The 27,597-nt window shown below is 56.1% G+C and overlaps 2 protein-coding genes across 7 annotated transcripts; both read right to left on the bottom strand.

Annotated features, from left to right (window-relative positions):
* Positions 1 to 33: 33 nt before the first annotated feature.
* On the bottom strand, positions 34 to 19,834 carry GGA2 (golgi associated, gamma adaptin ear containing, ARF binding protein 2). 3 transcript variants are annotated; one of them, XM_090024775.1, is made up of 17 exons: positions 19,580 to 19,809; positions 18,783 to 18,867; positions 17,927 to 18,002; positions 16,631 to 16,729; positions 15,257 to 15,380; positions 13,506 to 13,609; positions 12,927 to 13,007; positions 10,782 to 10,919; positions 10,096 to 10,177; positions 6,599 to 6,697; positions 5,480 to 5,647; positions 5,190 to 5,245; positions 4,171 to 4,328; positions 3,339 to 3,496; positions 2,234 to 2,403; positions 1,642 to 1,752; positions 87 to 1,181 (listed from the first exon to the last, which is right to left on the bottom strand). In XM_090024775.1, the coding sequence occupies exons 1-17, from the start codon at positions 19,632 to 19,634 to the stop codon at positions 1,071 to 1,073; spliced, it is 1,875 nt and encodes a 624-aa protein (XP_089880901.1). In that variant the 5' UTR covers positions 19,635 to 19,809; the 3' UTR covers positions 87 to 1,070. The 3 variants fall into 3 exon arrangements, with proteins under 3 accessions (XP_089880899.1, XP_089880900.1, XP_089880901.1); XM_090024773.1 differs by lacking the exon at positions 1,642 to 1,752 and having other exon boundaries at positions 34 to 1,181; positions 19,580 to 19,834; XM_090024774.1 differs by lacking the exons at positions 13,506 to 13,609; positions 15,257 to 15,380 and having other exon boundaries at positions 34 to 1,181; positions 19,580 to 19,819.
* A 188-nt stretch (positions 19,835 to 20,022) lies between these two features.
* EARS2 (glutamyl-tRNA synthetase 2, mitochondrial) lies at positions 20,023 to 27,424 on the bottom strand. 4 transcript variants are annotated; one of them, XM_090024779.1, is made up of 9 exons: positions 27,191 to 27,423; positions 26,398 to 26,553; positions 25,789 to 25,978; positions 24,831 to 25,303; positions 24,266 to 24,374; positions 23,383 to 23,536; positions 22,298 to 22,428; positions 21,350 to 21,485; positions 20,023 to 20,963 (listed from the first exon to the last, which is right to left on the bottom strand). In XM_090024779.1, the coding sequence occupies exons 1-9, from the start codon at positions 27,225 to 27,227 to the stop codon at positions 20,949 to 20,951; spliced, it is 1,401 nt and encodes a 466-aa protein (XP_089880905.1). In that variant the 5' UTR covers positions 27,228 to 27,423; the 3' UTR covers positions 20,023 to 20,948. The 4 variants fall into 4 exon arrangements, with proteins under 4 accessions (XP_089880905.1, XP_089880903.1, XP_089880902.1 ...); XM_090024777.1 differs by having other exon boundaries at positions 20,023 to 20,862; positions 26,425 to 26,553; XM_090024776.1 differs by having other exon boundaries at positions 20,023 to 20,862; positions 27,191 to 27,420.
* Positions 27,425 to 27,597: the final 173 nt, after the last annotated feature.

The raw sequence follows: 27,597 nt of genomic DNA, 5'->3' as shown, positions 1-27,597 counted from the left end.
CGCCGTCTTTCGCTTTGTGTCCCCCCGGCCACCGTACCAACCAGCCCTACTAGAGTGGCTTCTCGGCCACCGTACCAGCCGGTGTGCCCGCCCCCGCCACCGTACTGGCCATCCCGTTGGCTTGCCGTAGCAGGCGGTATCGCAGGACGAGGGAGGTGCGAAGACCCTCGAAAGCCCGGGGAAGGGGCTTCACGTGGCCCATGGACCCCTCAGCCTGGCCCCAGTAATGTCAGGGGTCACGGGGGTGAGTCACCCGCAGGCCCTGCACCTCCCGGGCTGAGGGCAAGCCAGACCGTGGGGACCTCAGCCTAGCACCACCCCTGCAGCAGCTGCTGGTGAGATCCCTCAGAGCTGCCCCCACTGCCACGAACGAGCCTGGACGCTGGCACAGCAAAATCCACTGGGTATTGTTTTTAAACAGCTGTAAACTTGACAGGAGCCAACGAGCCCTCAGGGCAGCCCCGGCTTTGCATAGACACGGACCCTGCTTGGCTGGGGGGCCCGCCCAGGAGGAGGCTGCCACGGAGGCACCGCGAGGGCTGGCAAGGCACGGAGGAGGCTGAGGCAGGAGAAGCGGTGGGCTCAGGACCCAGGAGGCAGCGAGACAGGCTCCACCTTCAGTCACAGGGGCGCTGCCTGGCACCCAGGCCCCTTGCTGTGAGCCCTGGGCACTGGTGAGAGCAGGGTTGGGACAAGGAGACTGCCGCAGCAATACAAGCCGGTCGAGGAGGCACCCTGGCACTGCACAGGAGGAGACGGGAAGTGTCAGTGGCTTCTTCCCGGGGGGCTTCAGGAAGCAGCAGTGGAAGAAGTGCTGGTGGGACAGGGGGTCTGGGCTGTGCTGAGCCTGGCACCCCCATGCCAGGCCCCGCAGGGAGCCCCGGAGCAAGTGCAAGAAACAGAGTCATGGAGACAGGAGCTAGCCCAAGGCCCTGGGCTGTCCCCAGTATGCAGGTGCCTACTTGACTGCACACACTGGCCCCCGCAGGCGCTCATGACGAGCCCAGGCATCCCCTGGCACGACTACGGTGAGGCCAGGCAGCAGTGTCTGACCCAGTCATCCCAGCCACTCAGCTCCTGCCCCACAGCTCTGCCTCAGGGAAGCCGGTCACCTCTCCCACCTCGCTGATGGGCCGCCCGCCCTGTGTGAACATGAGCTTGTACCGCAGTCGGATAGGGTCCTGGAAGAGAGAAAGAGGCTCATACAGCAGTAGGTCCTGAAGTCTGTGCCCCTCTGCCAAGGCCAAGGGGCACTACCTCGACCCCAGCAAGCAGGAGCAGCGAACGTGGCAGGCCACAGGCAATGCAGCACCAGAGAAGCCCTCAGCTCCCCCAGGGGAGTACGGAGAGCTGGCCTGGCTGCAGAGATGGTGGATGGCCCTGTTCCCCACCCTCTGTCTCCTGAGTATGACACAGCACCATGCAGTCTCCCTCTGGGGCTGGGCCAGCCCAAGGAACACACCTGGGGCTGTCCTACATCCTAATGGCACAGCTCTTCTCCCTGACCCAGAGGGACTGTGATTGCATGCACAGGGACTCAGGCTCCCTGAGGCAGCCCAGGCTGCCTGGTTGTCCCTGCAGCATTGCCCCCCATGTGCCTGACTGCTCATTGTACCCTTCAAAGGTGGCACTGCCGCTTACTTTGTTCGGGTTGGCTAGCAGCAGGACCTGGGAGATCACAGCTGGGGGGAGCAGAGGGTTGAAAGGTGGAAGCTCAGAACCCGAGGCTGGCTGTAACTTGATTCTCATTGCCTGCCAGGAGAGAGGAAACAGGCTTGCTTCAATCACGGCTAGACAGTGTTGGGACCATTCCAAGATCAGTAGCTTGTCACAGGCACACAGGCCTGCTGCCTAGACACCTTCTGCTGGAGTTTTGCACCTGGAGTGATGGGTGCATGTCCCAAGCAGTCTATGCAGGCCACTGGAAAGCATCTTCACCGTCTTGGTGACGGAGAGCTACTCTTGTCTGTGGCAGCCCAGAGGGTCCTACAGCCACATATGAGATCCTGGTACTAGGGCAGACATCTGCACTTTGTGTCTGGGGCAGATGCTTGACAAGTGCCTAGGCCCAGTGGCACAGGGGAGCCAAAGCTACAGGAGCTCAGGGGAATGTGAGCAGGTCTGGTTGCTATACTCCTGCCAGCAGCCAAAGCAGCTGCCCCACTACAGATGGCACAGCTTCAACCCAGGGCACTTCTGAACAGCCCAGCTTCACTTTGAGCCCACTTCTCACCTTGGGGACCGCAGCCTGGAACACGATGTCCTGAATTGGTTGAGCTGAGGTGCTCAGCAAGGAGAGCACCATCACAAGTACGTTCACCTGGCTGGGAGCGGGGTCTCGGGAGAAGTGGAGCATGGCCTTGAAGCCATTCTGGTCATACACAGTGATGGGGGGGATGGCACCTGCCAGAGAAAGCAATGTGTGAGGCACAGGCCAGGCTGCACTGGCCCCACACAAACAAGAGCTAGCAGTAAACCCTGACCTGCAGGAGGCCCACACACTCCCCTAGCAACAGCGCAGATCAGTGCAAACCACAACCATATCCATCTTTCCCTCTACCCTTTCACTCTGCCCTTGTGGCAGGCAGCAGGGAACCCAGGCTGTCAGCTCAGTCACCAGCTATGCAAAGTGAGCTCAAGCCCTTCACTTACAAAAGGGAAGTCAGAGCATGTGGAAGTGTGAATCTGTCCCTGTAAAGCTCCATGGAGCACTGCTGGCCTTGGCTTTGCCTCTCCCCTTTACCATGACATGCTGCTGCTGCAAGCGCTCTAGGAAGTGAGATACCACTGCCCTCTTTTACTCCCAGGGAAGGCAGCAGCCCATTGCCTTGCTAGTGCCTTGTTCTGACAGGACCCAATGATCTTCCAAGGTCCCTTCCAGCCTTGTAACCTATGAATCAATCTATAAGAGCTGTTCACAGCATGAGAGGAGCTACTGCCAGCTGGGTTTGGAAGCCCACTGTAAAGTTAATGTACAAGAGGCAGCCTGGCTAGTGAGCAGGGAGCCCAAGGCCATTTCAAGGGTGGGTCCCTTGTACTCAGGCTCAAGGGTGAATCTATACCTTCACAGGGGAGAGCAGCTGGGAAGGTGCAATGACTTCACCGGGAGATTTCAAACACAAAGGTCACAAGGGGTTGCAGGGGCATCACCAAAACTGTGCCCCTCATTCCTGGGCTTGGAGTCTGTCAGCCGGAGGTGGGCAGGGAGCCAGGGACATGGGTATCACCCTGTCAGCTGTCTGCCTTCCAGGCTGCTCCATGGCAAAATTGCTACTTGCTGGGGATCAGGGGGTGGGCTGCATTGAGCAGGGCTGGAACACAGAAACCTTTGCTCTTACTTGGTTTAATTGAAGCTAAGGGAACAAAAAGGTTTGCCAGTGAAGAGTCCTGCAAAGCAGCAGCAGGTTTCAGGTCACAGGCGAGACTGGAGGTCAAAACATCTGCAGCAGAGCTACATGGAAGATCTGGCAGGGATGATTTCAGGGGTGATAAATTCCTGGAAGAAAAGGCATGCAGAATACTAACCACCCCTCCTGCGCAGTGACCCTTCTTCCCAGTGTCCCTTCAGTCTGCTCATGCCCCCCAGCCCTGCAGGGTGCAAAGAATCTGGTAGCAGACCCTTCAAAGGAGTCATTGTCAAGCCTGTGCTGATTCTACAGGACACTGAAGGAACTGCTGCTTCAGCGCGCATCAGCACTCTCTGTGGCAGATCCTGTTACAGTCCCTTCCGTCCTTACAATCTCCAGGCGATTAATTTGGCCTGCCAATTGCTAGGTTTCCTCTGACAGCCCTGGAGAACGTTCCAGCAAGGTCTGCAGAAAGCCGTCCAAAGCGCTTTCAGAGTGGCAGAGTGCTAGAGAAAGCTCTGAGTTTAAACTGTACATGTGTCCAGCCCAGAAGCAGCTTGTTACTAATCTGTCGAGCCACAAAGCTTCCACGCTCCTGGAAAGCTTTGCAGAGAAAACCCTTGTTTGCAATTAAGCAAACCTAGGGATAAATGTTGCATCAAACTGTGAGTGATGGGGAATGGGTGCAGTGCCAAACCAGGGGCAGTTTGCCTTCTCTTGCTTGCCACAGTTAGGGGGTTCTACAAGGTCCCTTGTATCTCGCAGTCTTAACACAGGACTGGCCCATCTCCAAACAGACCTGAGCTGCATTCACTTGACTTACAAGGGAAATGGCTTTGTCCCAGGCAGTGAAGACAGCTGCCCAATTGTGCCACGAGGCATGTTCTTCTCTGGAGAGCTGCCCTCCCAGCCATTCCCCAGCCCCGTGCTGTGGTGGGTATCAGCATTCTCGGTTTGATTGTATCCATTGTGCCCAGCCATCTGCAAAATAAGGAGCTTTAGGTTCCTGCAGAGCCGGTACCACAGAGCTAAATACTGCAGCAAAACCCAGGGGCACGCACAAATCCTACCAAGGCTATGTTTTTAAATGCAACTGAAACAGAGCGATTAGAGGTAATTTGGTGGCAAGTCTCCCTGGAGGAATTCACTGAACAGCTGGCGGCAGGGGCTGGCAGGCTGCAAAGGTGATCATCTCAGTACAAATGAGCCTGGCAGAAGCAGTGCTGTTCTCCAGCTGTGACTGGGACAGAGATGGGTGCTGGTCCCTTCCCACCTAGCCAGCCAGGATCTCTGTGGGTGCAGACACTTGTAGAGGCACCCTGAGCGTCCCCCACCCCCCATGCATCACAAGGCCCTGGGGACAGACAGCACAGCCATCTGCCACAGAAACGGAGCTTCCTGAAGGACAGTCAAGTCCCTTTGCTGTCTGCAGTGCTAGGGTCTGGAATGTCTTGAAACACCTCCAACCTTAGCAGGCAGGATCGCAGCTGTGGCAGATCTGGTTTCATTCTGTGGGGATCTGTCGTGTATGCTCCAAACCAGTGCTTTTTCCCACCCCCTCGCCTGCAGGCTCGTATTCTGACATTTAATTCTCTGCCCCATTTTCCTCTCACCTTGCAGCCAGTGACTGCTGAGACAGGCTGAGTCAAAAGGAGACCCAGAGACTCTGCCATGCATTGCCCCCCTGTGGGAGATGCGCACACAAGCTTGACCAGTGCAACTTTTTTACATTTGTGACCATAGTCATCTTTCACAGACCCCTAGACATAGCCTGTGGACCCCCACGGGTTTGTGGACCACAGGTTGAAAGCCACTGGGCTAGGCAATCCAGGCATCGCTCACCTGCAAGGAGCTGAACTCAGGCGATGGCTTCTGTATCATGGGGGAGTCACTGAGGCCTAGGGAAGCAGCAAAAGCAGAGACCAGTCACCACAGGTGAGACAGCCCAGGGGTCTAATAGCAGAGTCAGACCGTGACTCTATGCTGTGAGGGAAAATGGGCTCCCTGATAACTCAGGGCATCCCCCCACACCTCCTGGCTGCACCCACTCTTTCAGAACAGATGTGAAAGAGGAAGCCAGAGCCCACGCTAGACACCAAGACCTCACGGGAGCGGGGGCATTCCGCACAAACCTAGCAACATCAGCTCTTCTTCAAGCAAGCAGGCAGAAGTGGTGCTGTTGTGCCGGGAGGCAGCATCCTCGTCTTCCCATGGCTCCGGGGGGAGCTGGGATGTGGCATCCAGCTCCGAGAAGTCTATGAGTGTGTAGCTCTTCACAGTGCCCTGCGGCGGCTGCACTGCTGCAGGAACAGCAGGAAGGGTTAATGGCTGGCCCAGGGGTGTCAGCTTAAGACCCCCAAGAGGTGAAGGGTTCCAGGGATGTTCATGACAGGCATGTCAAAGGGGTTGAAGGTGGCAGAACCCCCTGACTCCTCTTCTGTCCATAAACAGAACTGACATAATTGGGCAGGCGGCCCTTCACTGAGGGTGGGTCAGTGAGGCAATAGTGCAAGCTGCCCTCTAGCACGTCTGCCCCAGTCCTACCCTGCACAAGGTGGGGTAAGCACCAGGCCTGTGCCCCCATGCTGGTTTCCTGACTTACAGGGATCAGGAATAGTTCCCGTTTCTGCTGCTTTTTCTGGAGGACTCCAAGAAAGCAGCACACAGAAATCCCACCATGCTGGAAGGACAAAACCTGAAAGCTCAATGGCTGTTGGCAAACCTCAGTCCTCTGGACAAACTAGCCAAAATCCCTTCTCCTCCCCACAGCTCAGCCTTCACCTCCTCGGCTTTGGAGCCACCATCCTTTCACTACAGCTCCAGCTGCTGCAGAGCCAGCCAGCACAGCTTTTCTAGGAATGTGAGAATTTCTAATCTAAAAAATAATGTTTTTCACATCAGAAAGGAAAAAAGGTGCCAAATCTACCATTTTCTCCTTGCAGTTTCCTTCTCAGTCAATACACAGCGCTCTAGGATAACCACGTACGCCTACACCTTTAGCATGGAGGAAGGAGGCGGCATAAGACATAGTCCCTGTGCGCTCAGTGCTCTGCATCCCAACAACCTCCCTGCCACCGAGTGCACACAGGGCTTGCGGACTGGCATGGTGGGGGGGGTTCATGCTTGTCTGTGATCTTTAGCATGCTCTCCACATTCAGTCTCGGCCCCACGCCCATCAGAGCCCCACTCAGATGCTGTAAGGGGAAGGAGTTTTCACTGCAGCTGTCAGCAGACCCTGGAGAATTCTTTACCTGTGGCATCGGCTCTGCTGTCCTGGTCGTGGCCAAGTACAGTCTGCTTGTAGGACCCGAGTGCTTGCGTGAGTTGGTCGTTGGCCTGGAGAATCTCAGCTGTGGACCAGAAAACACAAACCTTACTGCTCCAGCAGGAAGGCCAGCAGGATACCAGCTTCCACACGGATCATGAGCATGCTGGAGCCTATGCCTGCAAACCTGCCAGCCACAAGGCAATGCCCAGCCAGTCACCCCAGCTGCTGTTGCTGTGGCTGAGCAGAGAGGCTGTCATTAGGCAGATCCTGTCTCAGACTGACCTGTGTTTACCCAGCTGAGACACTGTGATTTTGCACAATACCCAGAGACAGGAAAGCAAACGCAGCTAAAACCCCAGGTCCAAGCCCTCCCCCAGCATTCTCTTCCCAGGTGCCTGAGAGCTTGGAGAGGCAGCACAGAGGTGGGCTGTGCTGGGATACTCCTCTTCATGAAGGGTGTTTGCACTAGAAAGCTTGCAAAGAATTTTTCCAACTATTTGAGTTGGTCTAATAAAAGATATCACATCCACCCAAAGAACCTTGTCTGCCTGTGTCCTTAGACCAATATGGCTACAACCTATACCCCTGGAGGAGGGGAAGCTTTCAGCTGGAGAAGCGCAGCTGCTGCAGGGACGGCCCATGCGAACAACTGTCTAAGTGATACTGTACAGACAAGCTCTGTGGCTGCACAGCAGCATCTAGCTCAGGAACCGCCAACTTTTTTGGGAGGCTGTCACAAATTATGTCTCACCCCCAACTATCACTCCAATCCTCTTCCCCCGCCTGATGTCAGGACGGCCAACCGTACCTTGTCATGCATCCACAGATGCATCTCAGGCAGGTCCAAGGAGGTGATCCTCCCCCTCTATGCGGCACTGGTCAGGCCGCAGCGGGAGTACTGCGTCCAGTTCTGGGCACCGCACTTCAGGAGGGATGTGGACAACATGGAGAGGGTCCAGAGGAGGTCACTCGCATGATCGGGGGCAGCAGGGCAGGCCCTACGAGGAGAGGCTACGGGACCTGAATCTGTTCAGCCTCCGCAAGAGAAGGCTGAGGGGGATCTAGTGGCCTGTTACAACCTAGTCAGAGGGGACCAGCAGACATTGGGGGAGTCCCTGTTCCCCCGAGCACTACCAGGAGTGACCAGGAATAATGGTCACAAGCTGGCAGAGGGGAGATTCAGGCTAGATATCAGGAAGCGCTACTTCACGGTCAGGGCGGCTAGGATCTGGAACCAACTTCCAAGAGAAGTGGTGCTGGCTCCTACCCTGGAGGTCTTTAAGAGGAGGCTAGATATACACCTTGCTGGGGTCGTTTGTCTCCAGTACTCTTTCCTGCCATGGCAGGGGTTTGGACCCGATGATCTGCTCAGGTCCCTTCCGACCCTAGAAACTATGAAACTATAACTATGAAACTATGTGCTGCTCTGCTTTTTGCTTCCTGCCCTGTCTGTGCTGTGCTGCCTGTAATCTGCCATGTGCCCTATGCCACAGGTTAGCAATTCCATGCAAACTGTTATGACCAACACAGGGTGATAAAGGACCTCAGGAGGCATGTCATACGATCCTGCCCTAAGGCTGAGCCAAGGGCACTTAGACCAGGGGTCTGTCCATCCCATTTTTAAAAACTTCCCGTGAAGGAGCCTCTCCAGGGAGCCTGTCCCAGCCTGTCACCACCTCACAGTTGAGCAGTTTTCCTGGCAACAGCCTAAACCTCCTTTGCTGCAAATTAAGCTATTTCATTTTGTCCTTCCTCCAGCACAGGGAAAACAATTGATCACTGTTGGTTTTACAACAACCTTTTATATAGTGGAACACTGCAACCACAGCCCCCCTACACACACTCCTGTTTCCTAGTCTAAAGACAACCCAATTCCTCCCCTTTCCTCATCAGTCGCACAGTATGACCCACTTATCATTCCTGATGCTTCAGCATGTCCGGAGTTTTAAAGGGTGCTGCCAGAGCTGGACAACATTCAGTAGGGCCTCGGCAGGACTGAATACAGGGAAAAACTGTCCTGTGCTCCACATGCAACTCTCCTGGGAATGCACCCAGAGTGAGACAGGCCTTTCCTGCAGCAATACCATGCTGTTGGCTCATATTGATTGCAGGAGCCACGGTGAGCCCCAGATCTCTCTGTGCTATGGCAACCTGGCCAGTACCCGCCATTTCATACTTAACTTCTCTGCTCTTGGTAAGCATTTCACACTTGTCTCTGCCAAGTTTCTCTCTTGTTTTTAGATCCTCCCTCCAGGTTAGAATCAGAGTCATAGAAAAGGAGGATGTCAGGAGGTCGCATCTAGTCCAACCCCCTGCTCCAAGCAGGACCAGCCCCAGCTACATCATCCCAGCCAAGGCTTTGTCTACCTGGGTCTTAAAAACCTCCAAGGATGGAGACTCCCCCGCCTGCCAAGGTTGTCAGGATAATTTTGAATTCTTATCCTGTCCTTCCAAGTACTTGCAAACCTACCCCACCCCTAACACTGCCATCCTGTGGCTGCACAATCAGACTCAATGGGCCCCGACTCAGCTGCCAGGGGCAGGACGCTGGCTCTGTGCTCTTGCTTCAGGGTCTCTGTACATTTGGGCAGGCCTCAAAGCATGTGTTCACACTGGTCTTCAAGGTTATCATGGCAATCACAAGGCCCAGAAACACTGTGGTTAGACACGGAGAGAGAGACTGGACCACAGTCCTGTAGGAAGGGCTGAGTCCCATAGCTGTGGAAGGCTGGCACTGCAGTTGCTCCCTGACAGGGAACGAGATGGGAGGTGAGGGGGGCAAGGGTGTGCCAGGGAAAGCAGATCTTTCTGAAGGCTAGAACTCAGCAGGATGTCTCGTGCACCAGTCGCATGGCCCAGAGCCGTCCTGGCTGGAGGGAACCAGATGTCCTTGAGTGACTAAGGACCCTACTGAGCATTAACTGTGTGCTCCAGACAGAAAAACCAGACTGCACCAGAGAAACCTTGTGACAAGGCTGCTGAGCCCGACCTGGATGTGAGAGCCTGGGAGGTTTCCCACTGGTGACACTGCCCCTGCCTCTACCCTGGGATTGTGCTAGCTGCCACTCCTGCGAAGGGCAGGAAAGGATGCTGAAGAATGTCTGTGCTGCAGAAGGAAAGCCCCAGAGAGATGCAAGTCCATACTACCTCAGGCCTGCTTATATCTCTGGATAGGCATTTGCTGGGTCTCGGGCCATTGTTTTTTGTCATGTGTCCCTTTAAACTGCTGCTTTTGTTGTTAATATCTGCTTAGATCTGAGTGCAAGGAAAGCTCTGGGTGCAGGGGCTTGCAGGTATGGGCACACTGCAGAGACGTGGGGCAGATGGTCCATCTGGGGACCGTACAGACCCACTGTGCAGACACAAGGACCCCTGCTCCTCCCACCTAGGGGCACCATCCCAGGGACAGGAATGCACCACTGGGCAGTCTCCTGACTGGAGAGCAGGAGGGGGCTGGCATCACGTTCTGTTGAACTTTACCCAAAGCCTCATCATTGTCCACAGTCTCGCTGGCCAGGCGAAAGAGCAGGGGCCGGAGCTTCTCACAGTGTTCGGACAGGCCCTGGGGAAGAAAACGCAGGCCATCAGGTGCTGGCCTAGCACGGCCCAGCCTCAGATCACTGCACTCGACCCCTGCAGCTGCAAACACAAACTGTGTGGAAAGGAGAGGCGAGCCATCGCTTCCTGCACCAGGCCAGACAAAAGCTGTGTTGGCACTGGGCCATGAGCTGCAAGGACAGGGACTGGGGGAAGGGGCTTCCCATCCCACCACCCTCAGCCCCCTGATGGGGTCCTGCAGCATAGCACTGTGTGTGGCCACCAACAGACATGACAAGGAATCAGGCATATCCGAGTACTCGGCACACAGCATGTTCACGGGCACCGACCACTGCCAAGAAGCAAGCATGCACTTTGCAGCTGTCTGCAGGAGCGGTCAGAGGCCTGGCAGCTGGGAGAACACCTGATCCATCTCACACAGCTGGACTGGAGGAACCCCCCATGTGGCAGGACCCCCCAGCATCCAGGGGCCATTCTTCAGCTGCCTACAACACTCTGGGGCAGGCTCAAGCTGACAGACGGACACGACGGGCAGCTCCACCCCCCGCCATACTCAGTCAGTGGCTCTGAGCACCCCAGGAGTCTGGGCAGGAGGAGCAGCAGCTCACCTGCAGCCTCCCCAGGTCGGGTGCGGAGAGATCTCGCTGCCGGTATTGCACCAGCAGCTCCTCCAGAAGCCGGACGCTCTCGCGGACATCATCAAGGGTGTTCAGCCGCTTGGACACCTTGGCTGATTTCTCCTGTTCCTGTGATATGAGGCATGATAGAGCAGGGTGGGAAAAGGTGCCTGGCTATGCTAACTGGGATGTGCTCAGTGCACTACTCAGCCAGCACTTCCCCCAGGGGCTTCATAGGAGAGAAAACCATAGGGAAACACTAGGCCTGTGCGAGTCAGCAGCTATTTGATCTGGCTTCGGATCTGGCTGCTTCAGATGGCCGCGATCTGATCCAGAGCTCCGGACCAGGTTCCCACTTCGATCCGGCCGAAGCAGCTCTGGAGCTTTGGAGCCACCTCATATCCGGCCATACGGTATAAGGAGTGGGGGGATCAATGAAATATCTACAACTTTGTTGTTTTTTTGTGCGATTTGGATGAAACATGCAGGGGTGGTAGCCTCTGCTGAGAGCATGAAGCCTGCCGAGTTTCAAGAAGATTGGTGTAGGGGTTTGGGAGAAACTATACCTCAAGCTGCTGACAAGCAGAATTCGTGCCATGGGTGATACTGCATGTGCTAAGGCGCGGCAGGATAACAGCTTCAGGGGTGGTGGCCCCTGCTGTGACGCCTGCCAGCTGTGGGGGAGATCCATGCAGGGCTTCTGGGTTCTGGGACCCTGCACCTCTAGCTGCTGACAGGCAAAACTTGTGACATGGGTGCTTGTGGGACTAACTGTGTCGTCTTGGGGCAGTTGTCTGTATTGATTCTTTACTCTCCTTAGTGTGTGGTTTTGTAGGTGTTAATCATTGCTCATTAACGCCTACAAAACCAAGTCAGTCAGTCCCACAGGCACCCAGTTTTGTCTGTCAGCAGCTCGGGGTGCAGGGCCCCAGAACCCAGAAGCCCTGCACCGATCTCCTCCACAGCTGGCAGGCATCGTGGCCACAGCAGGGGCCACCACCCCTGCAGCTGTCACCCTGCTGCGCCTTAACACACACAGGGTCACTCATGGCATCAGTTTTGCCTGTCAGCAGCTTGAGGTGCAGTTCCCCCCAAACCCCTGCACTTATCTCCTTGAAACTTGGCAGGCTTTGTGGCCTCAGCAGAGGCTACCACCCCTGCAAGTTTCACCCAAATCAGACAAAAAACAACAAAGTTATAGATATTTCTTTGATTCCCCATTATACCCTATGCCTGGATCTCTGAGGCAGCTCCGAAGCAGTTTGGAAGCTCCGAACCACTTCGGTAAAGCCTAACAAAGCCAGTACTTCGATCCGGGCATGCTGCTTCAGACGCCAAAGCATCCAATGCTTCTCCAGATCCGAAGCACAGTCTGAAGCCTCGCAAAGCCCTAGGAAACACTATCAAATATAACCATACGCACAGCCTGTGAGCGACATGGACCTGCCAAGAGCCAGCCTGGGGCACATGGGGTTAACTGATTCTGTGGGACACACAAGGTTCATGCCAGCCACTATGCAGGGTGACAGGGCACGAGATCCCCCCATGGGGCCCAGCCTAGCCCAATAAGGAGCCTGGCTGCTCCGCCAGTGGAGAGGTTCATCCTCCCTCTGCCCCATCTCACCCCAGGAGCTGGTGGGATTTTGCTCAAACATCACCCACAAAGTAAACACCCTCTCCAGCCAGTGCTAAGACCAGGCAGGTGCTTGTCAGCTCGAAGGGGAAACCCAAGCAAAAACCTGGAACATCAAAGCAGGTCTTCTGGCACCTGTCCTGAAAGCAACACAGCTCAGTGCTCGGGGCAGTGCAGCTGTCACTCTAGGCACCCTTGGCAGGGAAAGTTTACTACCGAAATGTTATTGATACCAGGTCTCCTTCCGAAGAGTGGCTCAGCAGTTCCCACCTCCTGGATGTATGTGCTGCCTCCTGTTCTGCTGGGACAGACTTCCCTGCCAGGCTCCCATTCCTCCCCTGGTTTCTTTCCCACCAGGTCCCAGTGCAGCAGCAGCAGCAGCGATGATACAGATGGTGCAAAGGAAGCTGCCTGTCTTCCTCAGCCTGTCTCTCCTCCCCACCTGCCAAGAGCATAGCTCCCCTGATGCAGGCAGGCAGCTGTTAGCCTCTCCCACTGCCTACCTCTTTAATCATGCTCTTGATCAGCCTGTTGGCAGCCTGCAGGTCCTCGGGGTGGCTGCTCTTCAGAAGTCTGGCTAAGAGCTGTTGAGCAGAAACCATTAAAGAACAGCATGAGCAACAGCCCCCAGGTGCTACGCTACAGCCACTCAGCACATAAACACGGAAGTGTAAAGCTGCCACAGCTGGCGAGAGCCCTGCAACACATGGGCTCTGTCTCACTGCCTGATCAGGATCCTGTGACTGCCTTGCACTGGTCACAGCAAGGGCAAACTGCCGGCAACAGGAACTACTACGGGGCTGACCACCTGCTGTCAGACCCAGTCTGTCTGTCAGTCTCCCCTTCTTGCTCTCCTGTTCCAACATGGATACATAATTAAATGGGGACAGAGACACTGCTCCTACAAACCTCAAAACAGCTCCAGCAAGAGGAAATGAGAGCCCCACCAGCACAGCCAACAGTCTGGGGGTAGGTGCTTGGCATGGGGGAGAATGGCAGAGCAGAGACTTTCATGAGTTCTCAACCCTGGGCTCTCACAAGCAGACTCTGCCTGTCCACCTCCTTTGCCACCCGAGATTTACCTTGGACTTCTCTTCATCAACATCAAAAATGGAATTTTTAGGTCGCGGTGATGGAGGGGGTAAGATTTTGTCTTCCAGCAGTTTGGGGTCTTGTTTAACGAGCCCTGAAACAGGTAGCAAAGAGAATGACATTCTAATGGCTTCCAAAAACTAGGGCTATTTAGCCTGGAGAAGAGAAGACTGAGGGGATTTGGTAACAGTCTTGAAACACCTGCAGGATAACTGAAGAGAGGATGGAGATGGACTTTTCTCTGTGGCTGTCAAGGATAAATAGGATTAGGAGTAATGGTCTCAAGCTGCAGCAGGGGAAATTTAAGTTGGAGATGAGAAGAAACTTCCTGACTATGAAGGTGGTCAAGCATTGGAACAGGCACCTAGAGAAGTTGTAGATTCTCCAAGCTTGTAAGTTTTCAAGAGTAGTCAATACGCTGGAGGGCAGGGCTAGGATTCAGAGTGACCTAGACAAACTGGAGGACTGAGCCAAAAGAAATCTCATGAGGTTCAACAGGGACAAATGAGAAGTCCTGCACTCAGGACAGACCAATCCCCTGCACTGGGACAGGCTTGGGGATGACTGGCTGGGCAGCAGCTCTGCAGAAAAGGACCTGGGGGTGACAGTGGACAAGAAGCTGAATATGAGCCAGCAATGTGCCCTTGTTGCCAAGAAAGCTACTGGTATCCTAGGCTGCATTGGTAGGAGCATTGCCAGTAGGTCAAGGGCAGTGATTCTTCCCCTCTATTCAGCACTGGGGAGGCCACGTCTGGAGTCCTGTGTTCAGTTTTGGGCCCCCCACTACAGAAGGGATGTGGACACATTGGAGAGAGTCCAGTGGAAGGCAACAAAAATGGTTTGGGGGGCTGGGGGACAGGACTGGTGAGGAGAGGCTGAGGGAACTGGGCGATTTAGTCTGGAGAAGAGAAGGCTGAGGGGGACTGAATAGCAGCCTTCACCTCCCTACAGGGGGGCTGCAAAGAGGATGGAGCTGGACTGTTCTCCGTGGGGGCTGACGACAGGACAAGGAGCAATGGGCCCAAGTTGCAGCAAGGGAAGTTGAGGTTGGATATTAGGAAGAATTTTCTCACTAGGAGGGTGAAGCACTGGAACAGGTTACCCAGAGAGGTGGTGGAGTCTCCGTCTTGGAGGTGTTTAAGACCCAGGTAGACAAAGCCTTAATTGGGATGATCTAGTTGGGGCAGGTCCTGCTTTGAGCAGGGGGTTGGACTAGATGCAACTTCCTGAGGTCCCTTCAACCCTCATTTTCTATGATTCTGTAACCCCTGCCTCTTCACACACAATGGGCTGAACCCACTGGCACATAATGTTCCTGTTATACCTGCCAAGCATGCTTGTCGCTGGACCGGCAAGCCAACAAAGAGGCAAATACTTGTGCTTAGGTGAGACCGTGCAGGCAACAAACTTCCTGTAGTAGGACTTTGGGGCAGAGGTACACAGCTTGGGCAGACACCAGCAGCTGAAGGCCTTAATTCCCACTGCCTTCCAGGGGAAGACAGACACCTAAGTCCCTTGTGCTCTCTGCATACATGCTCCTAGCAAGCACCTCACCAGATCTCTAGGTGCCTCCAGACTGTTACAGATCTAGTGCTTCACCCTCATTCCCCGCACACCGAGACCACTATGGGAAAAGCTGAATCATGCTGGAAAGGCTTTCAAGTCACTAGTCAGCTCTCTGTGGTTTGAAGCCACGTGGCTTTGAAGGGGGAAAAAGGAAACTGAAATAACAGAACTCAACCTTGTTTCTTCAGCATCTGATAAGCATCCCGGATTTTAACTTCCTGAGGAAACCAAACCGTCCAACTGAACATTATTTCTATGACTCTCGATTTGACCTTTTCTGATGACCAGCTTCCAAAATACTAAAAACAAAAAGGAAAGTGGTTACAACCAAAGGGTTTTGGCTTCAGCCCCAGAACATTCAGGCACAGAGCCAGTCTTGGTAATGGGTTCCCGATGCATTATTTATGGTGCTGCTAGTTACAAACCCTACAACTGATTAAAGCATTTGTAGTGATGTGTTTAATTAAAGACTCTCTTATTAAACAGATAATAAATAATATACCCCAAGAAATAGTGACAGTGCTGTCTGACCAGCTCCGAGCAGGGAAGACAAAAGCCAAAGGAGCAATCCCCTTCATTTGTTTTGCTTTTAATTACACTGAAAACAGTTTCCTGCTTGTACTTAAACATTACCTGAATTGTTTCCAACCCAAACAGTACAGCCAGATCTAGGAGTGGAAGAGACTGAGCACGAAGCAGAAAGAGAAGCAAAAGGAGGGGGGGAGGGTAGTGTATCCTTCAGGGCTCACTCCCACTTCCTACTCTCCTAGGGGCTCTTTCATGATAATGAATCTTTTACAGCCCCCTCCAGCTCCTTGTTCTTCCCCAGGTACTGGTGCAAATTCAGAGGCTCTTGTCTGGGCTTCTGGGGTGTTCCCAGAAAGCTGGCAGCCAAGATCCCAGCACTATGAAGCACAAGCTGGAAAGAAACAAGAAGAGTCTCCAGCATTCTAGGAGCCCCAACATGTCCCAGTGGAGCTGTGAGTAGGGAAGAAGAAAGATCCAGAGACACCAGGCAAGCATGAAGAGGCAGAATACAACCCACCATGGGTACATCTGCAGAGCAAAGGCAGCACCCCCCACCGGGATTTGCATGAGTGAGCTCCAGACCCTGAAGCACGAGAGCCGCGTTTGCACAGGTCTGCTGAGAGTAAATCCTCCTAGGTGTGAACAGGGGACTGCTTCTGGTTACATGTCAGCTCCAGATGCTACCAGCCCAGGCAGTGCTACTGCATGCTGTGAATACCTGGTGTTTAGTGACATGTCCTGCAAGGGGCTCTGGCCCGAGAGCCAGATGCTTTCCCCACACTGGACGCCTCACATGGGCTCACTCAGCAGCTCAGAGGGGTTGCACTGCTTCCTCAGCTCTGACTCCCTTTCGATCTCCAAAGTGACGTCGCAGTGATCCCGCTCCCAGCACGTGCTGTCCCAGGGAGGCACTGCAGAACCGTCCTACTCGGTGCCCACGTGCAATCAGCACAAACGTCGCCTTCCTATGTGAATTCTAGAGGATGCTCGGCCAGCTGGGTTGAGGCTGTGGTTCACCTACCTTTGGGGACAGCACTTTGATCAGCTCATTCAGGAATCGGAATTTTGCCACTTCGCTGTGAAACCTTTCCCCGCAGTTGTTCACACACATCTCCAGCACCTGCAGAGAAATTAATTAAGCCACACCACCAGCAGCAAAGCCCTGCGCCCATGCAAAGTTGACCAGACGTTCCTCCAGGCTGGGCCAGCAGGACACATTTCTAGGAACCTATTGGCAACCCAGACACAAGTAAAAGTTACCCAAGATGTTACTGATGGGCTACGTGTGTCATTTTTACCCTTTTAAAAGCAGTGAGCATGAGCGAACAGACAGCACTACAGAGAGGAAAACTCAGCCAGGGAGGGGTGCCAGAACACGGCAGACCATGACTGTCGCTGGCAAACCCCAGACCTGTCCCCGCAGTGACAGAGCAGCAAAGCAAGGTGATATGAACTGGCTCTTCCCCTCCAGGAAACAGTCGTGGGCACAGCAGGCTGTGGTGAAGCCAGCAAGCTCCACTCCAGGGGTGCCCATGGCTTTGTCTACGCTAGGTACCAGGCATCCTGCCAGCAGGCAGAGAAGCCACCACAGTATATTCACATCCACATGCTTGTACTACAGCAGCCTGTCAGCAGAGCGTTCCTGGAGACGGCAGCAGCAGACAGTACAGGTGTGTCTACACAGGCCTTCTGCCAGCTACCGGGGGTTGGCAGACCCCTTCTTGTACTCAGGAAGGCCACAGAGCAGCCTTGGAGCCGACAGCCTCACAGGTCCAAATGCTACTGGGGGACTATGTGGGCAGAGCTGGCCTAGGGTCAGAGGAGCCCCGGGTGCAGTAGGCCAGGACCAGGAGAGCCGGTGCGCAGCGGGGACTCATCAGGCCATCCTATGGGGACTCCTGTCTGACGTGAAGGGAAAGACAGGATCCTGGAGACCGCGCAATGCTGTGAACACATGAGAGAGCCTGACCCTGAAGCGAGAACACAGAGCTGGAGTTTACAGAAGCACAGGACTCATGGGAGGGGCTTTCAGGTAGGGAGACAGGGCCTGGCAGAGCGGTGGGCTGGAAACGCAGAGCCCTCAGCCTGGGACTGAGCCGTCTGAGGGAGAGCTGCGTGGGAGGCCGGCACGGTGGTTACTCCCACAGAAGCACTCCCCAAAGCTGCTCCATTACAATCACACGCGCCAGGAATGAGTGAAAGGGGACAGTTCTTTTATTTTCTTTTTTTTTTTTAAAGTCCTAGACACAAAGTGTGCCCTGAGAAGGGCATTTCCAGCTCCCCTCTGCCCATGTGAGCATGGGGATAAAGCACTTACTGTTAAGGCATGAAGAGCTTCCATCTCCTGCGGTGACTGTATCTTATGGGCAAGCAGTCGTGGTGCAAGGGACGAGCTGGGGAGTAACAGAAACAAGTCAGGGTGTGCGTGGCCTCTCCCAAAAGCAAACGCTGCTGCTTCTACTGTGGAGAGAAGGGCAGTTACCAGGCTCCCCAGTGCAACCCTCCCTCTGGCTCAGTGCTGGGTTGGGGTCTACCCACTCAAGAGGTAAGGGAGGGAAGCAGGCAGGCAGCAGCTTCCCAGGTGGGAGTGATTATAGTTCCTCATGGTCGTGCCTGCTGGAGAGCACGGGCGGCACAGGGCCATCACCCTGGGAGGATGTCTCCTGAGCTGCTGAAAGGCAGGCCCGGTGCTGGGGCTGCGCACTGCACACGTCCAGCAGGATGACTGGTCATGAAGGAGCAGGACTTGCTGCCCTGAATGCATGCCTCTGCCTAGGAGAAGCTCAGGATCTGCGGCACTGGCCGGCACTCGTGCTCGATCAGCTCCTCCTGTGGGGACCGCAGCCCCTCAGGCCACACCAGGAACGAGGGGCACTCGTGTCTGTGCAGAACAGCCCCAAAGAAACCTGCACCTGCTTGCGAGGGGCGCGAAGGACCGGAAGGCAGGGTCTCACCGAGCGGGGGCTGTGGTGGACGTGCCCCTGGAGCTGGTTCTGACCTGTTATCAGAGCAAGGCCGCCCCCTCCCATCACAGCGCCCGAGTCACTGCTCTGAGCTCTCCCGCTACAACAGGATGATTTGCAGATTACTTTTCCCCTCTGCAACAAGATAATCTCGGCGCCAGATGCAACACAGAGCTCAGAGCGAATGCGGAGCTCTGCCGCCTCACTCACCCTTCCGGGTTGGCGTTCACCTGGTCGCAGAACCGCTGGATGCATTCCCAGTTCTCCTCAGGGATGCTTGGGTCCGTGGCTTTATCTGGCATGGAAGAGAAGAGGGGCAAAGGCCACCTTGGTGTGAGGTGCGTGCTCACCCCAGGGTCGCACCTCCAGCCTCTGCACTCGCTCCCACCCTCAGCACCTACTTCAAGACGACCCCGGATGAAAGAGGTGGAGCTGGAAGACTTGGAGCAAATGGGAAAACCCTGGTTACTGTAATAGGTGCCCGGACAGGCAGGACCAAGCCCGCGCTCTTACCCACTCGGAGAGGGGCAGGAATTGCGGCAGGCCTGAAAGACTGGGCTTCCGCTGCAAGAGGGGGAATGTAGGCTGGGTCCTAGGTGGACTGGCCTTCGTGGGAAGCATTTTAGCCCGGGTTCAACAGTCCCTACCTAGCCTGGGGTGATTTAGCTGCTGCCTCGAGGCCCTTCCAGCCCCAGCGTCCTACACGCTGTAAGGAGAGGCGGCTCGTAGCAGACAGCTGTGCTGGTCGCGGCGCCTGTGCCGATCCCCCCCCGCCCGGCCCCGGGGGGCGCCCGAGGCCCGGGCCCGCCGGCTCCTCCCGGCCGCACCGCACCGCACCGCACCGCCTCTGCCGAGACGGCGGCCGCGGAGCGCTGAAGGCCGGAGCAGCAGAGCCGCCCGCGCGGGCCGGGGTGCGGACGCCGCACCGGGGCCGCGCTTTCCGAGCCCCCAACCCGCCGCCAGCGCCGGGGCGGAGCGGCCCCGTCCCGCCAGCGCCCGCCACTCACTGAGCCACAGCTGCAGCGCCGCGGCCGCCGGGGCCGGGGCCGGGGCCTGGGCCATGGAGCCGCTCCGCTCCGCGCCGGGCGCTGCATGCGGAGCCGCTGACGCAGCCGCCCCGCGCCGCCCCCAGCCCCGCCCCGCCCCGCCGCAGCCTCCGGGGCGCCCCGCGGCGGCGGCCGCCGGGCAGCTCCCGTGTCGGGACGTGCCTCCGGCCGCCCTCCAACGGCACCTGCTGGGATGATGGAGCGGGGGCAGGGGGCGGGCTCCCCGACAGCGGTGGGTCGGCGGCCGCACAGGACTCCGAGCAGCAGCGCTGCTTCTTCGCTGCCCTTCAGCCAAGGCGGTGTGGCGGCACCGCTCGCGCCCGCCTCAGGGAAGCCCGTTTGGGAGAAAAGCCGCGGGCAGCTCTGGCCACCACCCTGCACCCAACGCACTCGGGACATCGAGAGATGAGAAGTATGTAGAGACTTTATTTATAAGTGCACATCACACTTAAACACAAGCATGCAAGTGTGTGCTTTCCTCTGCAGCAGTACAGGAGGGAAGGGGGCAGGACTCACTGCAAGGAAAAGACCCACCCGATACAATTTCACCTAAGAATGACAGTAAGCTTTGCCCAAAGAGAAAAAAACACTACCAGGGACTTGAGAAAAGGAACTGGGCACTGCTAGAGAGCGAGCTTTGGTGCTGGGCGTTCATGCCCTCACATCACCCACAAAGTAGGACAGTGAAACCACAAGCTTCTCCTGCACCAGCTGCCACCGACATAGGTGTGCCGAGCCAGATGTGCATGGCTGAAAGGACAGTCTGCTCCCATGACACCTCTTCCCCAACGGCTTGGTGGGAGCCGCTTGGCCGTGACTGTGTTTGTTCCAAAACACACCTCCCCTCTGATGAGCTCGGGGGACATTTGGTGGCCATCAGAAGTACACGTTCAGCCTCCGCTGTCCCCGGCTGGATGGAAACGCTCCATTGAGAAGGTCTCATTATCTGCACCCAGACAGCAGCCAGCTCCTACAAGGTGTGCACACGGGGTGGACCCTGCTGCCCTCGTGTCCAAGCTGCCACCTCAGAAGACGCACGTGGATCCGCAAGCAATTCAGCCAGTTTGTCCGGTGCACACCTAGGGCTGTGAAGAACATGCAGAGCCCTGAGCAGCCGCTGCTGCCTGCCCGGAGGGGCCAATCCCTCTGGCAGCTTCTTGCTAGCTCAACAGCACCTTCCGTATCCGTCCACACACTTCTCGGGGGCCCAGGGAGACCATCATCTCTGCAATGCCTGGCCCTTGCTGAAAACACACAGAAGAGTCACTGGGCTGGTGTTTTGCACAGGTACAAGCTGGTGCCTCATGCCACACTGGAGACAGCCGAGCGACTAGCTGCCAGACTGCTGCTAGAGTCAACACAACATTACTAGCAATAAAAGCAGACATTTCCCTTCTGGTTTCTGAAAAAAAATCCCCCTCGTTAGTCCAAGATGAACTCCAGGGAGCTACACCTGGAAAGGAACCAGCTTTGTTTGTGGTGGCTGCCTAGGACAGAGGAAGAACCAGAACACGCACAAACCCGGCGGCTGCCAACACCCGGGTACCTGAGCCAGCTGCGTGTCTAACCAGTGTCCTGACTGCCAGGAGACACTTTGGTAGTTCTCACTTCTCTCTCACTTCCCTGTCACCTTCATGTCATCAGATTTAAAACCCCAATGGCAGCGTCCTCAGGACCCAGGGGTAGGAGCTGTTTGGGGATGGGAAGATCCCAGCCCCAGATAGCTTTTACCTGCTGTCCACTGAGGGCCAAGCGGAGGATTTTCATCATGGTGCTGTATTTGGTCCCCTTGAGCCTCTCCTGCAGGCCTTTCAAGTCTTGGCTCAAGCCCCTGGTGGTGAGAGCAGTGGCTTGCCCTTCCATCAGCCTGAGGGAGAGAGGTCCCATCAGCCAGGGGACACAGGGTGTGGGCAGGAGTCTCCCCAAAGGGACTGTTGCATACAAGCCAAGTGCTGGGAGGGCTAGGATCTGAACAGGTAGTTACACAGGTCAATGCCAGGAGGGCTTGGCAGAGCAAGGGGAAGGAGGTCTTCGCCCGCGGTAGCACATGGTGGTGCAGATCATGGCTGAAATGCAGTGGGATGAGCGCATATCACAGACATAAGGGAGCCAGCAGAGCAGCAGCTTCAGGGACTGTCCCCTGATGCCTGCACAGGACGGATGGGGGAGCAGTGGGAGGAAACACCAGCAGCAAGAGGACAGGCCCTTTACAGTGACAGATCTCCAGAGGGGACAGGGCCTTGGACAAGCACAAGATTCATGCTGAAGCCTGCGGCTCATTACACTGGTAGCCTGACCACATCATGGCCTTGCTGTTTGCCAGCAGAATAGTCTGGCATCTACCTACACAAGCCTTCCTGGTTTCTCTACTGGAGATGCTACCATGGGTGACACAGGGCTGGGGGGCTGCAGGACAGCAGAACTAGGACCCCAAGGGCCTGTGGGGATGGTATGTTATCCCACTGCTGAGGAGGCCTAGTCGTGGGCTGGGTGCTACAGAGGCATGGAACAGAGACGGTCCCTGCTTGCAGGTGTCAGAAAGGTCTTCTGGTTAATGAGCACTTGCTGTCATGAGCATGCTGTGAGAAGCTGCATGGTTCAACGTGCATTTCTCTTCTCCCTGCCCCAGCAACATCAGCGGAGTCACCAGGCAGCTACCCCAGGAAGGGAGCCACTTACCCGAGAACCAGCCTCCCTATCTCATCCATTTCTGCCGACAAAACTTCCAGCTGCTCTCGAGGCACAGAGGGCCTCACCCACAAGTAGGAGTAGTTCGGTGACACCAGGCTCTTCAGGAGGCTTATGTGGCCCTGGAAGACAGAAAGGAGGGTGCTGTCAGGGAGAGGGAGAGAAAGCAAGCCTCTGCTTGTCCCTGGATTTCACAGGCAGTGCCATAGTCTCCATACTGGTCACCTCACACTTGGTGTCCATGCAGGGAGCATGAAGCGCAGGGCAGGTTCTTATACCCATGCTGGGCTGGTGCAAAAGAAGGTGCAAAGTACAGGGCAGGCTGGGCCTGACTCACACTGCCTCAGGGACAGCCCTGCAGGGAGCTGGCAGGCTGACTCAGTCGGGCCCCTGGATGTGGCTCACCACATTAATTTGCTGGCTCAGTGGAGAGAGAGGCAGGAAATCACATGAGCAACGCATGATCACTGTCACAGCAAAACTTCATGCCCCCAGCAGCCGGGACGCCTCTGCCTCCGTGAAGGAGCTGGCGTCATTCGAGAGAACATGCAGCAGCCCCTGAGCCTGGCAGAGCTGCCACAGGACACAAGTGGAGCAGGGGCCCCAACGAGCCACAGGGCTCGCTGCTGCGTCAGCACCAGCCCTTGCTTTGCAGCTTCCTCTTTTAGCTGGGCTCTGGATTCAGAAACCTACTGATTTACCCAGCTCCCTTCTCCAGTTAGTCCCAAACACGCAGCCCTCCCCCACGCTGCCCAGCCAACGAAACCCAGAGATAAAGAAGTGCCCAGGGCGTGGGCCCTTCTGTTGAGCCCACCACCTGACGTATCTCAACCCAACGTGCTTATTCTGCAAGGGCACCAGGGACACTGGGCATATTCATACCTGCAGCTTAGGCACACGCGGTCCCACCACAGTCTCGATACAAGTGCTGGGGATGGCAACACCAGCCTTTCACTGCTTGCAGCTGAATGGCAGCAAACCAGGAGCTTGGGAGTGCAAGGCACAGCACCCCAGCCAAGTCACAGAGCCCCTGCCCTCCCACCTGCCATTCCTCCCCCTACAGAGGCTTGTCATACTTTCCACAGCAGCAGGATACGCTCCACATAGTCCTTCTCTAGAACCGCTCTGTCCATGAGCTGTTCCCCATAAACCTGCTCCACCAGGGCCTGCAGCTCTCCCACCAGCTTGGGTCGTAGCCTCTCATCCTCAATGCGCCGGACCAGGTGAGTCCTGTGGAGAAGACAGGACCCTCGGTTATGCTCAACTGACCAACCACACTCGCCCCACACTTGCAATAAAATCCATGGAATCACATAGAACATGGATGTGGCAGTGAGGAGAAACAAGAAACAGCAAAGCAGCACCCCAGGAGAAGCAGCCTTGGTGGGATGCATGGTGCTTCAAAGAGAAACCCTTAAAAAGCTGTGGTTAACAAAGCAGATTTTCACCCAGAATTAAGTTCTCGTTCAGTGGTAGCAATGCGGCCTCAAGGTGCTCAGGCCACGCTCGCTGCTGTGTCCAAACATCCAGCACGTGAACGCTACTGTGGTTTAGATTGATGCAATCTTGAACGGGTTGGTTTCATGCCCCCTCAATGGGCAACCCATTCTCTGCCAGGTGAACCTCAGGGCCCTGTTAGATCAGGGGAGCGTGGAGGGGGCATGTGTTAGTTTCATAGTTTATAGGGTCAGAAGGGACCCAAGCAGATCATTATGCCCGACCCCCTGCCCTGGACAGAAATGAATGCTGGGATCAAATGACCCCTTAAGCCTCCATGGGGTCTCATAGGCAGGATGCTGACAGGGGCTGCTGGAACTGTGTCTGAGCAGGGGAGAAGCAGGAAGCTCAGAGGACCACAGCAAGGCCACACCTGGAGAAGCAGGCAGGTGGAGTCTTTGGAGTGGGGAGGAGAGCTGCAGCGAAACAAGGTTGTGGTTGTAATGGCATCGAGCTGCCCACCTGTTGAACTCTGGGAGCTTGTCCAGGTCCAGCAGGGCAGAGTGGGTTGTTATCCGGCCGATGTTGAACTCCGAAATCAAATCCCCCAGCGTCCTCCCCCCCTGGTTACCTGCAAAATGACCCAATGGGGGGGTTATGTGCAAGGTGCCTCTGACTGAGAATGGGCATCACTGCTACTCATTGCTAGCCTTGAGCCAGGAATAGGGGTTGCCCTGCAGCCAGCAGCACGTTGGAGGGAAATCATTTTTAGGGCCCACTGCTCTGTGCCAAGATGGCCAGGAACTCGGTCAGCTGGGCAGCAGACTCCATTTCAATAGCACCAAAACCCAGACCCCATCACCACTCTAATGCATCATTCATCCCCCCTACAGGAAGCTTCAGAACAGGTAGCAGCAATTTACCTGCAAAGGTCCTTTCATGCCAGCTGACAAGATCCCCTGCCCTGACTTCCTCCAAACAGAGCTGGGAGTTCCGTAGCATTACTAAACCAGATCCTTTCCAGTCAAGTAACCAGCCCCTGAGGCAGCCCCCACTGCCCAGAGAGAGCCCAGCCTGCACCTGGTACCTGTAAACCCGGAGCCGCAGGTGGTTATAATGTCCAGCAGCGCTTCTGGCAAGTAGCCATCTTGAGCAAAACGTTCCAGGAAGATGTCGCCCTGCCGTTTGGACAGCTTGGTGCCATCTCTGTTCAGGAGCAGCGGGAGATGGGCGAACTGTGGGGGGTCCCAGCCAAAGGCTCTGTAGAGAAGGAGGTGCTTGGACGTTGAAGTCAGCCACTCTGTCCCACGCAGGACGTGGCTGATTTCCATGTGATGGTCATCCACCACGTTTGCCAGGTGGTAGGTGGGGAAGCCATCCCGCTTTAGGATCACCGGGTCCCCTTCAATGTTGGCCACTTCGTGGCTGGTCCACCCATAGACCAGGTCATTAAAGGGCTCCGCGTCTCCCTCCAGTCGGAAGCGGATCACCCACTCGGAGCCTTGCGACAGCTTTTCAGCTACTTGTTTAGAGGTCAGGTGTCGGCACCTGTTGTCGTACCTGGGACAGGATGGCAGTGGTCTGAGTCAGTACGCTGGCCAAGAGGCCCCTTTCCTCACGAGCCTCATACGGATTTCAGCTCTAGCTTGGACCCCAAGATCTAACCTTGACTCTTTCGATCATTTGTTCTGTGGCCTTGGTCAAATCACTTTACCTCTATATTTCTATCCCGATACACCAATGGAGGATAATGCTTATCTACATCCCTGTCTCACGAAGGGTTGGGAAGCTGCATCACTCAACATCTGCACTGCTCTTTAGAGAAAGAGCGCAGGACATAAACAGCAAGAGCTGCCATTCAGGCTGGGGACCTGGACTTCTTCTTCAATAACGAGATGCACTGGGAGCTAAAATCCAAGTGACTGCGATGTTAGTGACCTCAAGTTTGGCATTTGGAGTCTCAAACTGCCAGACTTCATCATTAGTTCTGCAAATACACAGCCTAGGAGACAAGCACCCACCAGGTCACAGCGAAAGCTCCCTACCGTGGCACCTGCCGACTGCGCAGCGCTTCCTTTTTCAGCAGCTCCAGGCGCTGAGGAGTGCAAAAGCAGCGGTAAGCTGCACCCTTCTCCACAAGGACGTCACAGGCTTTCGCATACAGCTCAAGTCTGCGTGACTGCTGGTAGGGCGCAGCAGGGCCACCTCGGCGTGGGCTCTCATCAGGCGGGATACCTGGAACGCCAGAAGAAACAGGATTTAACAAGTAAAATCTGGAACACAAAAGTATTAAGCAGGGGTGCAGAGAGCCATGGCTCTTGGGCAGCAAATAACCGTCCACTCCCAGCACAGGAATCCACCTGCAGATCTACAGCGCAATCGAGAACATTACAGCATCGCCTCTTTCAGATCTGCTGTTCCCAGCAGCCGAGATGGGTGCGCACTTACAGGTGCGTTAGCAGACCTGACGCATCTCTGCTCGCCGAGCGCAGCGCACGGAGGTGGCCACAAGACGCTCTCACCTTTCTTAGTCTGTCACAATAATGACTTCAGAGCTTGTCATTTTATCAACCCTCGGGCTTTTACGTGACGGCAAGAGCACTCTTTGCGACACGTCTCAGCAGGCAAGCGAAACACACAGAGCTGGAAGTTACCTGCCCACTCCAGCATGTCTTCAATACCTTCTGCGGCCCCAGGCACCACTCGGCTCTGATCCGTATCCTCCAGTCTCAAGATAAAGCTCCCTCCATGTTTTTTGGCAAAAATATAGTTGTATAAAGCTGTGCGGAGGCCGCCCAAGTGCAGAAAGCCTGGGGTGCGGGGCAGAAAGCAGGAGTCAGGAGAAGTTGGATACCACGCACCAAGAGGAGGCTGGACATGCAGCTGGCCGGGTTGTCGGCCCCCCGTGCTCTTCCCTGCCCAGGCAGGGGTTGGACTCGGTGACCTGCTGAGATCCCTTCTGACCCCAACAACTATGAATAAAAGACCTTTAAATGGGAGCTCTGATGGCCATGCTACCAGTACAGGGACTTAAAAGCATCAGCCGCTTGCCCTCAGTCACCCCTGGGAGTGGTGAGGAACCAACTTGTCCTGCAGCCCTTCCAGTGCTGCCCGCACCAGGGTGCTGGAGGCCTCTACGGTGGTTTCTGCCGCGCTTCCCTGCCGCAGGGCCAGGCCTGGGTTGAGCTCAAGGCTGTGCAGGAGGAAGCCACCTTTGACGGTCTCCCGGATGGACAAGGCCAGCTGTCGTCCTCCTTTCCGAGAGGCACAAGCCTCGCAGGAGCGGCGGTCTAGGACCCGGATCCCTGCCCCAGGAACTGCCCCGCACCCCGGGGAGCTCCTGCTTCCCTTCAGGGGCCTGTCTGCGGCCCGCCCACCCCTCCCAAGCGTGCGAGGGAGCAGGGCAGCTGCTGACGATGCAGCGGGGCGGAGAGAGACCTTGGCTACCTGTGGGGCTGGGCCCGAAGCGCACCCGCGAACACATGGCGGGGCACGAGGTGAGGACTCCCTCCGCCCACCCGACAACAGCCAAGCGGCGGCGCACAGGGGCGGGCTCTCCTGGCGCACAGGGGCCCAGCAGTGGCCACAAGCAAGGGGGCAGCACCGACGTGCTGAACGCGGAAGTCCCCTGCTCTGAGTAGAAGCGAAGTACGGGAGCCGGCGGGGGCCAGTACCACTGCAGCGGGCGGGGTACGGGGGCCAATCCCAGCGCAGTGGGCGGGGTGCGGGGGCCAATCGCGGGCAGTAGGGGACCAATTCCAGGGCGGGGGAGGGGGTGGCCGGGGGCCAATCGCAGGGGAGGTTACGGGGGCTGGCGAGGACCAATCCCAGCGTAGCGGGCGGGGGGCGGGAGT

Source organism: Crocodylus siamensis, chromosome 12, assembly GCF_052110815.1.
Source record: "Crocodylus siamensis isolate JL-2025a chromosome 12, ASM5211081v1, whole genome shotgun sequence".
NCBI lineage: Eukaryota > Metazoa > Chordata > Crocodylia > Crocodylidae > Crocodylus > Crocodylus siamensis.
The sequence above is the reverse complement of the archived record's forward strand: the minus strand, read 5'-3'. Positions and strand labels throughout refer to the sequence as shown.